General features: G+C 41.1%; 1 protein-coding gene across 1 annotated transcript; it reads left to right on the plus strand.

Annotated features, from left to right (window-relative positions):
* The first annotated feature begins 1,396 nt into the window (after nt 1-1,396).
* On the plus strand, nt 1,397-15,568 carry LOC131901836 (transmembrane protein 184C-like). The gene is made up of 10 exons (XM_059252909.1): nt 1,397-1,576; nt 4,563-4,693; nt 4,782-4,818; nt 6,651-6,856; nt 7,942-8,016; nt 8,796-8,889; nt 11,183-11,295; nt 13,925-14,024; nt 14,441-14,612; nt 15,091-15,568. The coding sequence occupies exons 1-10, from the start codon at nt 1,445-1,447 to the stop codon at nt 15,396-15,398; spliced, it is 1,368 nt and encodes a 455-aa protein (XP_059108892.1). The 5' UTR covers nt 1,397-1,444; the 3' UTR covers nt 15,399-15,568.
* The last annotated feature ends 894 nt before the right edge of the window (nt 15,569-16,462 follow it).

Here is a 16,462-nt window from a genome sequence, read left to right on the forward strand (position 1 = left end):
TCTATGTGCACGCATGGCAGAGCTCCTAAGGCCAAATGTTCATGTACGGGGGCATCCATAAAAAGCAGGTCACAGACTCCTCCCCTCTTCTTCTCCTTCTTCCTCTCTCTCCATGCATAACCTTCCATAGGCCTAAAGCACATTCCCCTCTGTTCCTTCTCCTAATAAACTCCTACAGTGGGTTGTAGCTAGAGTTTTCCTGCTTGCCCACAGTCAGGACAAATCTCTCTCACCTGCCAGTCCCACAGCCACTCAGACCCGACCAAGTAAACACAGAGACTTATATTGGTTACAAACTGTATGACCGTGGCAGGCTTCTTGCTAACTGTTCTTACAGCTTAAATTAATCCATTTCCATTAATCTATACCTTGCCACATGGCTCGTGGCTTACCGGCATCTTCACATGCTGTTTGTCATCGTGGTGGCTGGCAGTGTCTCTCTGACTCAGCCTTCCACTTCCCAGCTTTATTCTCCTCCTTGTCCCACCTACACTTCCTGCCTAGCCAATGGCCAATCAGTGTTTTATTTATTGACTAATTAGCAACACACTTGACAAACAGACCATCCCACAGCAGTGGCTTTTCTCTCACAGTAAACAGTGCTGCTTAATGAATAATACAGCACCACGTAAAACTAACACTTGTAGGTAAAGAATGTAGGATAGTGTTGATGACGATATAGGCCATATATATTCACGTGTCTAATTGAGACACAGATGTTTGCTTGCTCCCTTGATTTAGAGAGACCGTATGATCCCGTTTGCCATTTATTTGCTCTGCAAACCTATACAACTGAAAGCTTTGAGTGCACAGAATGTGGTGTCAGAATTCCAACTTTTTGAATTCTAAATGAGTAGGACTTTTTAACACACATTTCAAATGTGAACATTTCATATTGGCAGTTACTTCCAAATAAGCTATTTTTTAGAATGATTCTTCTACTTGGTTCAGAAATTATGCAGAGAAATACCTCCTTAGGGCTCTAAACTTTAGCAACTGACTGAAATCTAAGCAAAGGTTTCCTATTCTGTGTTTTTCCAGCCAGTTTCTAATTCCATCCCTAAAGACAACCAGGGAGCCTTCTCAGAAAACAAGCCTGTCTCAAGTTCCGCTCTGTCCCACACTAAGGCTTTCCTTTAGATGGAACAAAGTCTGGGTAATACAGCACGTGTTTCTGAAACGTCCCCAGTCCCTACAGCTTCCGGAATCCTCCTCAGGATCCACTAAGACCAGCCAAGTTAGGGAAGCCAACAGTCCTCCACTACCCTCCCCGGCATCCCTCCCACCACGCCCTTCGGTAACCTTGGTTACAGTCACGCCCTCCTCCGTAGCTGCCCAATCATAAAGGTCTGAGGTCTGACATCACAGAAAACAGCTAAAGAAGTGAAAGTGCCAAAATCTTGATTTGGTTCATTTTTTTTGGCTGTTCAGTGCTTTTTCACTGATGAAAATGGCCTGTGTGTGCAATAGGAAAAACTGGAGGCGATGGATCCGACCCCTGGTCATACTCATTTATATTGTAAGCATGCTGATCTTTGTTACCTTTGGTGTTTCGAAGTTTCACCAACAGGAGAAGGTAAGAGAGTCCAGCACCTCTACCCTTTCTTAGTCTGTTTGACAGAATCCCTTTGTCAGCCTTTAATGCTTGGGGGTCAGAAAAACATTTCATCTCTGAACATTAAACAGACCCGTCTGATCTCACTTTGCCGCTACAAGTGGAGGTGGGACCGGGTGGAGAAAAATAGTTAATGTTGCTGCTTAGAATGCTTCGCCAGTACCCATCAGTTCCCAGAAAACTACTCTTGAAATCATATCTGCTGTGCAGATATAGGGCTTGACCAGATCAGATAAACTACCTTGAAAGCTACGTTCTGGATTTTATAAGCTTTTAGCCTGCTTCCTGAAACGAAAGAATTCCCGTTAGTTGGACTTTGCTAATTGTTTTTATGTTTGAAGTTCCATCTTTTATTTGTTTCTTTAATGAGATAAAGCCTCATGTAGACCGGCTGTTTTGGGACTTGCTTTGTAGCCTAGGATGGTCCTCCAACGTCCACATTCTCAGTGCTTCTGTTTATTCAAAGCTGGGGATGGAACCCAGGGCTTTCTTCATTTGAGGCAAGCAAGCATTCTACCAACTGAGTTATGCTGGCCACTTGAAGTTACTCCTCAGTCAAAGCAAAAGTTTTACAAAAGTTCCTCGTGTATTTGTTTCTTTTTTTTTTTTTTATGTATTTGTTGTTGGTGTATTCGTGGGATGGCCCACTTGTGGAGGTCAGAGGACGGACCAGTTGGGGGAGTTGTTCTTTCCTTCCATCATGAGTGCTGAGTGAGGACTGAGCTCAAGAGATCAGTGCAGTGTTGGAGGCAAGCCCCTTACCTGACTCATCTCTCCGGCAGCCTTTTGTTACTTGTTGATGTCACAACATGACATCATGTTGTGACATTACTAAAGTATTACAAGCTGAATACCTAACATATCCGTAATATATGTATAAAATGAACTTAGAATTATTAATAATAACCAGAAAGTACTTTATTATTTTAGAAGAGTTATGACATACCATGCATATGACACCCCCCCCACCCCCCCACCCCCGCTTTTGAGTGTGGAAAATATTTTAGTTAAATAATGTGTCCAAACATGTCTGTAGGGTTATTTTGTTCACTAAACTTTTGTTGGCTTTTCTTATTATAGTTCATATAGTTATTTAAGACTCTTATGATATGACATTAAGTATTTCTCATTTGTTCAGTTTTTTGTTATTTAAAATATGTCCACCTAAATTTAGGTATAGCAATCATAATATAAATATAATTTCCTCACTTAGTGTTCCTTGGAGTACTTAATTCACTTAGTATTCTCTTAGCTGTGAGCTTCAAGCGTAGTTTGAAAGTGCCATGAACCTTTAAGACCAATTCTAATCTGCGGTGTAAACTGCTAACACCCCAAGTTGAGTCCCTCAAGTTCTGACAGGGATGTTTAATGGAGGACGTGCGGGTGAGCCTGTCAAATAATGCACTTGGATATGCAAGTCTGGACCTCAGAACAGTTTCAACTGCAGGTACACGTCTTGTTTAATCTACTCTCTGCCATAATAAAGGCCGTAAACTGGGCTGTGGAAGACGGCTCAGCAGGTGGAGCAATAACCAGGAAACCCGACCACCTGAGTTCCCTCTCTGTAACCCACCTGAATGGCATCTATGGCAAGATGAGAGGTGGACACAGAATTGCCTGGAAGCTTGCCAGCCAGCTAGCCTCCACTGTGCAGCACAGCAGCAGAAACAAGAGACCCTGGTTCCTAAGCTGGAAGGAGAGCTGACTTCCCAGAGCTGACCTCTGACCTCCACACATGCACACCTGCACTCACACACACAGAAGCACATGTGTATACCACGAACTGAGTGCCTTCAAGAGGAATTTGTTTTGTCACAGTCTTGAAAATGATTTTGGAGTCAGATATCATGGGGGCCAGAAGGTTGCTGTCTAGGGAGGGTACTCTCAGGTTGCAGATGGCCATACTCTTGCTGAATCCTCAGGTGGTTGAACGATCTCATTTTGAGATCGCCAGCCCTATGAGACTATGACCTCATTTCATCTAAGTCCCCATCAGCTTTATCTCCAAATATGGCTGTTTGCATTAGGGGTTAAGTTCCGACCTCTGAAAGGGGAACACACCTAGGTACTAATGGTCAGACTTTAGACAGTGTCTGCAGTTAAAGAATGCTTGAGATCAAGGACACAGAGAAGGAACAGCAAAGACCTGGCACCGACATTTCCCAGGAATTCACAAGGAACCAATGAAGTGAATGCCCAGGAGGAGGGTTTCAAGGGGACATTCTGAATACTGTCCACTCTTGCCAACCTGCCTGTCACTCTTCACAAGTAGAAAGGTCAGTGGGAGCTTAGTGATCACTGAAGCTGGAAGGACCAAACCCAGAACAGAATTGTTGAAGTACGAATGTGTGGTGGAAACTTAGAATCCGGAGAATATATGAGTTTTGAAGATTTTGACTCCGAAGGAGCCTGAGAAATGATAGCACAATAGGTGGAGGGGACTGAGAAGTTTAAAGGAAGGTTTTGTTTTTGTGTTCAAGGTTAGAGGCTTAACTGGAGCATTTCCTCAAGATAGCTCATAAACAGCAAACAAGAATCAGATACAGAAAGCAAATAACACACTAGGAATGGGCAAAATATCATGTAAATGTTCTTTTTTTTTTTTTTTTTTTTTTTTGAGGAAGAGGAGGAGGAGGGTTCTTTTGTCAGGCTGTCCTGGAGCTCACAGAGACCTTCTGCCTCCCAAGTTACTGGGACTAAAGGTGTGTGCTACCACACTCTGTAACACCCTCTTCTGACCTCAGCAGGTACCCACACTCACACATGCGCATATTCACACAGACACATACATAGAATTTACTAAAAAGTAAATCTTTTTTTAATTGCTACTAATTATTTGGGAAATACAAAGCAGTATTAGTAATCTAATGAAAATTTAAGACAAAAATATTGATCTTTATAGTTTTAATATCAGAATCTAAACCAATGTGTTCTTTTGTTTTTCAAGGTTGGAGTACACACTAAAGCGTGGTTTATTGCTGGTATCTTCATGCTGGTGACGGTACAAGTGTCCTTCTGGGGGATTCTGCAACACTTGGTGCATTTCACACAACCCAAACTTCAAAAACCTATTATGAGGTCAAATCTTAATGTATTTGCTATTACTACTATTGACTGACTTAAATCATAAACATATTAAGTGTTTTTTATGTTTTACTTTCTGTAGGATTCTTTGGATGGTTCCAGTATACAGTTTAGGTAGTGTAAGTATCTTTCATTGTATTGCATTAAGAATTCTTGGTCTGGAGAGATGGCTCATTGGTAAAGAGTACTTTGCTCTTCTAGAGGACCCAGGTTCAATTCCCAGCACCCACATGGCAGCTCACAACTATAATTCCAGTCCCAGGGAACCCAATTTCTGATCTCTGTAGGCACTAGGCACATATGCATACATGTAGGCAAAATACTCATGCACATAAAATAATAAAGTAAATAAATCTTTTTAAAAAGTCTTTTATGACACCTTTTTTTCTGGTTTTTTGAAACAGGATTTTTCCATGTAGCCCTGGCTGTCCTGGAACTCATACTGTAGACCAGGCTGGCCTCATACTCAGAGACCCACGTGCCTCTGTCTCCCCAGTGAGGGCTGGGATCAAAGGCAAGCGCCACTACCGCCTTGCTTCTCTTCTGACACTTAACTATGCTTACTAAAGAATGCTTAATAGCCAGGCAGCGGTGGCACATGCCTTTAATCCCAGCACTCGGGAGGCAGAGCCAGGCAGATCTCTGTGAGTTCGAGGCCAGCCTGGTCTACAGAGCAAGATCCAGGACAGGCACCAAAACTACACAGAGAAAGCCTGTCTCAAAAAACCAAAAAAAATGCTTAATAAAGTAATAAACACAAAATATTGACTTTTAAAAAGAGATTGATAGTGAAATTTTTCATGTTTTTTTTGTGTTTTTGTTTTTGTTTTAGGTTTGTTTTTTTTTTTTTTTTTTTTGAGACAGGGTTTCTCTGTGTAGCCCTGGCTGTCCTGGAACTAACCCTGGAGACCAGGCTGGACTCAAACTCAGAGATCCTCCTGCCTCTGCCACCTGAGTGCTAGGCTCAAAGGTATGCACTACCGCAACCCAGATTTTTCCTTCTTTATGTTTTTACTTATTATTTGTTTTTATGTTTTTGAGACAGGGTCTCACTATGTAGTTCTGGCTGTCCTGGAACTCACTATGTAGAGCAGGTTGGGCCCGAACTCACAGAGAGCCCCCTGCCTCTGTCTCCCAAGTGCTGGGATTAAAGCCATGCACCACTGCAACTGGCCAAGTTCACTTATTTTAGTGTTGGTAAGGAAGATATTATAATGAAAAAATGCAGATATTTCAAATATTTTTAATATGTAGCTGTTTTCCTTGCTCGCTTGCTTAAATTTAAGATTAGTGGCTCTTAATCTTTTAAAGAATGAAATATTGTAATTACCCTCATCCATACGTAGCCACAAGAGAATACTTTCCCACCCCAGGCATCAAAATGTGCTGATGCTCAGTTCCCTTATATAAAATGGTTAGCATCAGCATAGTGTGTCCCCTGTCCTTATGGTCAGCTCTAGATGGCTTATGACACCTGATAGAATATCAGTGCCATAGGCAGGTAAGAGGACCTCCATGAGTTCGAGGCCAGAGTGCAGACCTGGGGTCAGGGGCTGTTACAAATATTTCTGCTCCAGGGTTGGCTGAACCCATAGATGCAGACTCTCATAAGGATGCTGATTGCTCACTATGATGCTTTTTAGTTACTAAGTCTTTTATTTGTACCCCACCCCACCCCAAGAAAGAAAATAAAAGGAAAAAACACTTTCCACAGTAGACATAACTAAAGAAAATGGCTTTAGCCAGATGTGGTGTTGCATCCCTTTAATCCCATCACTCAGGTGGAACTCTTAAGTTGGAGGCCAGCCTGGTCTACATAGTGAGTTCCAGAACACCCAGGTTACATAGACCCTATCTGGGAAAAAAAAGAAAAAGAAAAAAGAAAAAAATGCCTTCAGTTGCATTTTCTGAATCAGTAGCATTTCTCTTTAACATCTGTGCTTTTCCACAGTGGTTGGCCTTAAAATTCCCCAAAGTTGGAATATATGCCGATACCTGTAGAGACTGCTATGAAGCTTACACCATTTATAACTTTATGATCTTCCTTACCAATAATTTAACAATTCGGATCCCGAATATAATGTTATACCTGGAAGCAAAGGATCAGCAACAGCATCTCTTTCCACTCTGCTGGTGTCCACCATTGGCGATGGGAGAGTAAGTGTGTTTGGTTTTGATGGGCCTCTGTGTGGGTCTTAAATATCAGTCAGCTCTCTGCAAGGGGTGGGGACAGTAGGCAGAGCCCTTACACTATGTAGCACGTAATACAGTTTGAAAGATAATAAAATACATTTTTACAATGTACATGTTGAGAGGTTTTTTTTGTTTTTTGTTTTTTTGTTTTTATTTTTACATTGCTTACCCCAATAGAAAAGTTCATCAATGTAATGAGGGAGAAAACCTTAGAAAATGTTTAATCAGCATCATTTTTACAGTTGGGAATTGGAGCCTAAATGATCATGCACGTGATCACGCAGCTAATTGTCTTGTACTTGTCTCCCTGCTGAGACAAAGTCACTGACAAAAGCAACTTCGGAACACAGTTGAGGGTGCAGTCCCTTATGGCGGGAAAGGCACGTGGCAGGTGCATGACGTCATACTGCATCTGCTGTCAGGAAGCAGAGAGGAAAGCCGGAACTCCGCTCACTGCCTCGTGTTCAGTCCAGGGCCCCAGCCTGAGGATGGCCACCCACCCTCAGGGTGGTTTGCCTTGTCCCAGGAAATCTTTCTGTAAACACATTCACCAGGAAGCTGCATCCTAAATGTCAATGCTTTATACACATGCATGTGCACAAGCTCACAGTTCATTTGTACCTCCGTTTTTCTCCTGTGTTAGTTAGAGCCATCACTATCAATTCTGTCAGCAAAGTTCCTGAGACAATCAGTTTTATTTGACTCACAGACTCAGGTCATTTGGTCCTGTTGGTTTGCAGTGTATCATGGCAAGAGTGGGAAACAGGAAAAGACCAAGGTCCCAGCACCTTCTTCTGTTCCTTCTGTTCTGGGTTGCACTATAGTGGAGCTGAAGGGAGGCTTTAGGAGATAAAGTTATTAAATATTTTCAAAATGGTCTTCAGATTCCATGTTGCCACCACATTCTTACCCTACTATCATTTAGGAGGACGAAATTGGCAGGATTCAATATAATTAGTGTCAGCTCTCAGCGTGATTTTAATTTAGAGGCTTTGCCATGTTCTGATGCCACTGAATAGTTGAGATGTTATGTTCTCTTTCTTCTGCAGAGTGCTGCTCTTTCGATGCAAACTGGGAGTCCTGCAGTACACTGTGATCAGACCAATTACCACTCTTATAGCATTGTAAGTATGGCCTTCCCTTAGCTTTTTTTCTTTTATCTTCATGATACATGACTGGGAATATAGCTCAGTTGATAAGAGTGTTTGCCTTGTATGCACAAAGCCCTGGGTTTAATTCTCAACAAGACAGAAACCAAGTGTAGTGATTCATGGCAAATAATCCTAGCACTTGAAGGTAGAGGCAGAAGAATTGAGAGTTTAATGCCAGACTAGGCCCTATCTTAAAAACTAATCTCTATTCTTAAATGGAAAAAACAAATAGAAAAACAACGTTGATTAATAGTGTAAATACGTATATAAAAGCTGGATTCCATTACAATGAACAATGCAAAGGATTGCCACGATTTTCACATTCTTTGAGAGCAGACTGTACAACACATCAGAAAAACCAAGATTAGGCTTACTAAAGTAAACAGACTTACTGAAGTAAACAGACTTACTAAAGTAAACAGACTTACTGAAGTAAACAGACTTTACTAAAGTAAACAGACTCTAAATTTTAAGTGTTGCTACCACTACACCTTAAGAACGTGTTCAGGGCTGGAGAACACTCAGTGGAGCATTCAGTGTTAACAGCACTTGGTACTCTTGCAGAGGTTTAGTGAAATCTAGTTCCAGAGTATCCAGTGCCCTTTTCTGGTCACCAAGGGCATTGCATGCACATTGTGCACAGGTATACATGCAGGTAAAACATTCACATGCATAAAATAAGTCTCTAAAGTGTACATATTAAGATAAGGTTTACTTGGTCAGTCATAAAGTTTATTTTTGCCATTTTTAAGGATATGTGAAATGGTTGGTGTCTACAATGAAGGGAAATTTGGTTTCTCCAATGCGAGGACTTACTTGGTTATAATAAATAATTTGTCAGAAGTGGTAAGTAAATCATCATTCTTCTTAATTGTACTAAATTTGTTTCTATTGCTAAATATTATCAGGCACTATTTCTTGAGGAAAAATTACCTTTTACTTTGTACATGGAACTTGAAACAGCTTTAATGTATACCTTTATACAATATAGAAGTACAGTAATATGTTCATGAATGATTTGGTGACTTACATGCAGAGCTGTTTGCTCTTGTGACCCCACAGCCTTGTGGGGATAAGCATGATGTGCCTTCTAAATAAACAAAACATAATGCAATAGACCTATTCATTAAGAGGGAAAAGTCTAATTGGCATGAGAGGAGAGAGTTTAAATAAAAATGGAAGAGTTCACCAGGTGGTGCTGTCTCACACCTTAATTGGGAGGCAGAGGCTGGCAGATCTCTTAGTTCGAGGCCAACTGGTCTACATACAGATTGAGTTCCAGGATAGCCATGGCTACACAGAGAAACCCTGTCTCAAAAAACCAAATAAATAAGCAAACAAAACAGCAAAAATTTAAATCTCTGATCTATATTTAAAATTAAAGGAAAATTAAAAATGACCTTTTTTTTCAAAAAAAAATGAGTGCTGTTCTAGGAACTGAAAGGCTCTCTTAAGCTGAAGTGTATTTCATCTAAAGTCTTTGGATAGTGCTTTTTACAGTACAGTAACAAACACTTCTAATACATAAATTATTAGAAGTTTATGATGGAACCGAGCATGGCATTGCATGCCTTTAATCCCAGAATTTGGGAGGCAGAGGCAGGCAGATCTCTGAGTTTGAGGCCAGCCTGATCTACAAAGTGAGTTTCAGGACAGCCAGGGCTACACAGAGAAACCCTTTCTCAAAACACCAAAAAAAAAAAAAAAAAAAAAAAGAAAGGAAGGAAGGAAGGAAGGAAGGAAGTTTATAACGGAAATAAATGGTGTGTATCTCCAGAGCTTTCTCTCATGCTCATCTCCATGACCAGCAGTCTTTTTTCTGGGAATGTACTCTAAAGAAATGGTAGAAGTGTTCTTGCTTTCTGGGATGTAATGCCCATTATAAGAAAGGACTGGAAACACTCTAAACCCGGTGGACATAGTTTGGTCTTCCCATTGGCATTTAGACAGATACTAAAAGTAAAACTTATGAAACATACACAAAAGTTAGCTACTTTCAGTTGAAAAAGATATTGAGGAACAAAATTTCATTTTAGGTCATGACAGATGTTAGAAAATTGGGTTATGACTGTGGAATGTGCCTGGAGTGTTTGCCTATACACAGCCCTGGGTCAGATCCCAGCATGAGGGTCACAGTTCCTATGTACAGAGAAACGGCTCAGTGTTAAGAGTCTGTTTTTAATGGTACTACAGCTAGAACCCAGGTCCCGGGAGTGTGTGACATGCACCCTGGGTGGTCCTGCTCCAGTGCAAGGGTCTGAGCTTGGTTCTTGCTGTACTGCTCTCATATCCTGAAGTATTTTAAAAGAGCATAAAGTATCTCCTGGTTTTATTGGGGAAAGTAAGCTTCCAGAAATGCTTCTTGCTGTTGAAATGCTGGTTGGTTATTATAACTGACTCTAAAGATGTGGGCACTTATTTTAAGAAGTAAGGCCAGCTGGACTTATACACTGCTCTCAAGGAAACTGGTTTGTGTGATGTAGATTTCATGATCACAGTTTTGCTGAAACTGTACTTATTTAACGTGTTGCCTTATAAACTGTGTGTGTTGTGTAAATGTTACACGAGAGACTAGCTAATAATAATAATCAAGTTTTTATAAAAGTGGTGGTAATTTGTGTTGCCTTTTTTTTGACTGAAGGAAACCTTCCATTCATATCATTTGTTTATTGCTTTGAGTTCCAGTATGTGAACACTTAGAAACATATTCAGGAAAAATGTTACATACCTCTCTTGAGAAATCTCACATATATGCATCTTCAGCAACATATTAAAAGCACTAGCCGGGCGGTGGTGGCGCACGCCTTTAATCCCAGCACTCAGGAGGCAGAGCCAGGCAGATCTTTGTGAGTTCGAGGCCAGCCTGGGCTACCAAGTGAGTTCCAGGAAAGGCGCAAAGCTACACAGACAAAGCCTGTCTCGAAAAACCAAAAAAAAAAAGCACTAAAACGTCAGTAGACTCTGATTTCGGCCTTAAGGAAAGGTTCTGTCACTGTCTTCCTCACAACCTTCTGTAATTTCAGATCCAAGTGGTTCTAATGGCCTCTTTTAGTATCTGCAGATATTGCACATGTATCATATACATACATGCAGGCAAAATGCATGTATGCAGAATGTTGAATGTTGCTTTTGTTTCTAGATTGCCATATGCTGCCTCCTGCTGCTTTACAACATGCTGAAGGAAGAGCTTAGCCCTATAAAACCCGTTGGCAAATTTCTTTGTGTCAAACTGGTAGCCTTTGTCTTGTTTTGGTAAGTACTGCTTGCTCTTAAATATTCTCATTTTATAAATGCCAATAAAACTGTTGGTTAAGGAAGTTTTTTAAATAATGTGAATACAATGCCAGGCTCAGTGGTGCCTGTCTGTAATCCAGCTCTTGGAAGACTGAGGCAGGACTACCATTCAAGGCCAACCTGAACTAGGAAGATGTCTTTGGGGCTGGAGAGAGGCTCAGCAGTTAAGAGAGTGTGCTGCATATCCAGAGGACTGCAGTTTGGTCCCCAGCACCCATGTCTGGCGGCTCACAACCTCGTGTAACTCTAGCTCCAAGGGGTCTGAAGTCCTCTTCTGGCCTCTGTGAGCATATGCACATACCTGCAGTCAGACACACACAAGGACATCTTTTTAAAAAGCCATCCCTTCAGGTATTGTAAGATTTACAAAAACAGGGATGGTGAGATGGCTCAGCAGACAAGAGCGCTTTGCTGCTCTTGCTCAGGACCCAACACTAACAAGATTAGTGGCTCACAACCTTCTGTAACTTCAGATCCAGGTGGTTCTAATGCCCTCTTCTAGTATCTGCAGATACTGCACATGCATCATATACATACATGCAGGCAAAACGCATGCATATTAAAATAAATATTAAATAGTTTTAAAAAGATAAAAAAACAAATAATCTTAGTCATGTGTGGTGGTACATACCTGTAATCCCAGTATTCAGGGCGGCAAGAGAATCTCACATTGTGAGTTTGAGGACAGCCTGCTCTATAAAGCAAGTTGTAGACCAGCCTATTGTGCCACATTGTGTTATCTTGTATCTGAACAATCAAAGAAGTAGTCAGATGGCCACTGTGACTTTTAAAAGATGAAGATAATTTGAGATAGCCTAAATATCTTGATGCTGGGTGTGGTGGTGTGTACCTTTAATCCCAGCACTCCCCGGGGAGGCAGAAGCAGGTGACTCTCTATGAGTTCAAGGCTAGCAGGGTCTACATAGCAAGTTTGAGGCCAGTCAGCTACATAGTGAGACCCTGTCTCAAAATGAATAAATTACCTAAAATCTGTCATAAATAAAACAATATCAATTGGGGAGAAAATATTTAATGACAGGGAAATGTTTATCAGTAAGTGTCCTTTAAAACACAAGGTAGGGCTGGAGATCCATCAGAGTGTCTGCCTGGTGTATCTACTGCCCTACTGTCTGTCCTCAATGTCACAAAGCAAACAGCAAACTAGTCATGGTGTTAGGACAGGATAGGTGCTAAGAGTTATAGAAACAGTCAGATCCAGTTTAGCAATTCAGTAGGGCAAAGGAGAAGGAATTCATGAAATTGCACTGCCAGAAGTAATCATTAGCAGTTGAAGGCATACATCATATGCTATAGAGACTTCTGGGACTCGATGGTATTATAATGCAGATATGCTGTGGGCTGGCAGGCTAGCTTTCTGGGGAAAGGCACTTGCTATGCATGCCTAATGAACTTAGTTTAATCCCCAGGACCCCTGTATAGGTAGAAGTAGAGAACCAACTCCACAAACCTGTCCTCTGGCACCCTGCCACACCAATCATAAGAAGTAAGCCTTAAAAAGGAAGATAAAACAAAACTGAAATTAATAGGGCCAGTGAAATGGATCAGCAGGAAAAGATGCTTGCCATCACCAACCTGACAGTTGGAGTTCCATCAAAGAGCCCACGAGGTAGATGGAAAGAAATGACTCCTGCAGGTTGTCCTCTGACCTACACACACACACAACATGTTACATGTGTGTGCACACACACACAGCCAGCAATAAATATTATTTTTTTATCCTAGTCATTATCCAGGCATGGTGGCACATACCTTTAATCTCAGCATTTGGGAGGCAGAGGCTGCCAGATCTCTGAGTTCAAGCACAGGTTGGTCAGCATAACAAGTCCTAGGACAACGAGGGTTCCATTGGTAGACCCTGTATCTAAATGAATGAATGAATAATACAATCAAATTCTAGTCATGAATGCACATGTAAATACACTTGAGTATCAGCCTTTACTTACAAGCTGTTAGAACTTAGAATCTAATTGTTTGTACATAGTTTCAAAGCAAAAATGATATATGAGCCAAATGATGAAGTTCTGACAATACATAATGAAATTCATCTTATGAAACTAGTAGAATAAATTTGTAATGCTGGGTGAGTATATTTAATATAAGCAGAACTTGTTTTGAAATATGCCCTGAAGGCAGAACAGTGGGGACTTCACTGTTTTTAGGTGCACATTTTAATCTCTTTGTGTATATGATATGTATGTGTTTATTGTGTGAGTAGCGACATGTCCATGCCATGTGTGCATGTGGAAATGAGGACAGCTTTGGGTATCGGTCCTCGCCTTTCATTTGAGATGGGGTCTCTTAACTGTTACTCTGCACACATCAGGATCACCAGCCTGCAGTCTTCCCAGGGTTCTCTTAACCCACCTCTCAGCTCACTGCAGGAGCACAGGGTTTACAGATGTGCACCACCATGCCAGCCTTCCCTGGCTTCTGTGACTTTAACTCAGGTCCTCACACTTGTGCAGCAAGTGCTTTATACACCGAGCCCCCTCCCGAGCCCCTAATTCCATAAACAGTTGGTCATTTCATGATCTAGATTTGACATTTACCTTTTCTTGACATACAGGCAAGCAGGCCTTATAGCACTGTTGGTGAAGGTTGGCTTTATTTCTGAAAAAGGTATGTGGGAATGGCAGAGTGCGGAAGCTGTGACCACGGGCCTGCAAGTAAGTAGTGCTGTCAGTGAACTCAAGAGGTTTTACTGTTTAAGCTGTTTGACACAGTGTTGCCCCAAATATCCAAACAGTGAGCAAGACTGTTAGCTTGCTCTATGGTGAGGAGCGGGAGCCCTAGAGAAATGGCCCATAGGTCCTGATTGGTAATGGTTTTATTCCTGGTCTACATATATCTGCATGTTTCCTTTCAGTCCTTGGGGAACAGATTAAGAAATACATGACTGAGGGAGGGCAAAAGAGATGTAAACCTTGGTTTGTCATGTTTTGAAGTGGAAAAAATGTTGAAATATGAATATAATCTGGATTATATTTTAAAAGTTGACACCCTATATAACTTTGAAAATGTTAGCATTTTGAAAAACTAGATTTAAAGCCAAAGATGATAAATATTTTTGTGGCTGTTGTAGGATTTTATAATATGCCTTGAAATGTTTCTCGTGGCCATTGCCCATTACCATGTATTTTCCTACAAACCCTACGTGCAAGAGGCAGAGGAAGGCTCTTGCTTTGACCCTTTCCTGGCCATGTGGGATGTATCCGATCTCAGAGATGATATTTCTCAACAACTAAGACGCCTGGGTAAGTAACAGCTGTTTAACTTCTGTTAGTGTGAGTGTGTATGGGGGGGGGGAGCGTCTGCATGTGCAGGAAAGGTCAGAGGTGAACCTCGGGTGTGGCCCCTCAGGAGCTGTTCAGTTTGGGTTTTGGAACAGGGTCTCTCACTGTCCTGAGGCTCACAGATTGAGCTAGGATCACTGTCCAGAGAGCCCCAGGGATCCAACTCTGTCTCGCTAGCACAGGACTGCAAGCATGCCCAGCTTTGGACCTCTGCTGAGGACTGAACTCAGGTCCTCATTTTTGTGTGGCAAGCACTTTGCAGATTGAGGTATCACCCCAACCCAAAGACATAAGATTTACTCTAGTAATTTAAGAAATAAGAACATACTTAAAGCAGTACCATGATACAGGCTCTTCAAATTTGGGGAGGACAAAGAGCAGAACTATTTTTAGAATGGTAAAAATAACTTTTGGCTAATAAATTTATATTGTCTTAAAGGGAGAACAATGAGAGGGCATCAGAAAAAAAAATGTCTTCCTGAAGACCCGGAGCATACCGAACACACAGGTCTGTTCAGTGATGATGTTCCCTCATCATCACAAGATGCAGTTTCTGTAGGTTCAAAGCCATCCTCACACCTGGGCCAATATCAGGCCTTTGCACACTCGATTACTTCACAGAATGCAGCCGCTGCATCCAAGGCATGTAAAGACATTGTCATTGATATCCCAGAAGAACAGGAACCTCCTGATAAAGGCCAACATCAAGACTTAGAAGACTCATACTTCACAGGATGCACTTTCTGAGGCCAAGCTATGTGAAGATGTAATGATTAATATCCCAGAAGAGCAGAAGGAGCCCCCTGACTAATAAATTTATATATTATTTTAAAGGGAGAACAATGAAATGTTATCCAGAAAAAAAAAGTTTTTCTGAAGACTCGGAACATTCTGAACACACAAGTTTGCTTTCCTGATCATCACAAGATGTAGTATCTGCAGGTTCAAAGCCATCCTCACTTGCCCCAGGACCAGTATCAGGGCTTTGGACATACGATACTTCACAGAATGCAGCTGCTGCATCCACGTCATGTGAAGACATTGTGATTGATGTCCCAGAAGAGCAGGAACCTTCTGATACAGCCCAACATCAAGACTTGGAAGACACAGTTCCTTCACAGGATACACTTTCTGAGGCCAAGCTATGTGAAGATGTCATTATTGATATCCCAGAAAAGCAGAAGGAACCCCCAACCCATCAATGGACTCTTAAAGCTACCATAATCCTCTTTGTGTGTAGGCTCAAGATCTGAACAGTTCAAAATGTTGGAAAAATTCAAAGACAGGCAAAAAACAGATATAACTACTATATATAATAAACATACATATAATGCCAATACACACATGTTAATATATATATTCGTGTGTTTTGTATATCACAAATAACATTTAAATTTCCTAGGATTTGGCTTTCTTAAACTGTTAGGTTATCATATATTCAAACAGTAAATAACAACTTCAGCTGAACTCTCTTGCATTTCTCAAGAGGATGGACATTTGAAAAAAAAAATCATTGCTTCTTGCCACTGCATGAATGTAATGATCTGGACTGAAAATGTAAATACAAAATTAAGATAAATTTAATTTAATTTAATCATCATGTGCCATTTAAGTTTACATAATTATAGTTCAACTACATGTCTTTCAATAAATGCCATACCATTTTCTGAAACTCTTACGTATCTTACTCTTTTACTCTTTTTTGTTTGTTTGTTTTATTTTTGAGATAGGGTTTCTTTGTATATCCCCTGGCTGTCCAGGAACTACCTCTGTAGACCAGGCTGGCCTTGACTCACAGAGAGCAGCCTGCC

The sequence above is a fragment of the Peromyscus eremicus genome, unplaced genomic scaffold (genome assembly GCF_949786415.1).
Source record: "Peromyscus eremicus unplaced genomic scaffold, PerEre_H2_v1 PerEre#2#unplaced_489, whole genome shotgun sequence".
NCBI classification, from domain to species: Eukaryota; Metazoa; Chordata; class Mammalia; order Rodentia; family Cricetidae; genus Peromyscus; species Peromyscus eremicus.

Bases quoted from the DNA above. Each gene is read 5' to 3' on its own strand.
- LOC131901836 (XM_059252909.1), top strand. From the start codon at position 1,445: ATGAAAATGGCCTGTGTGTGCAATAGGAAAAACTGGAGGCGATGGATC. The intron at 8,890-11,182 runs GTAAGTAAATCA...TTTTGTTTCTAG, and splicing joins TAAATAATTTGTCAGAAGTG to ATTGCCATATGCTGCCTCCT. The intron at 11,296-13,924 runs GTAAGTACTGCT...CTTGACATACAG, and splicing joins GTAGCCTTTGTCTTGTTTTG to GCAAGCAGGCCTTATAGCAC.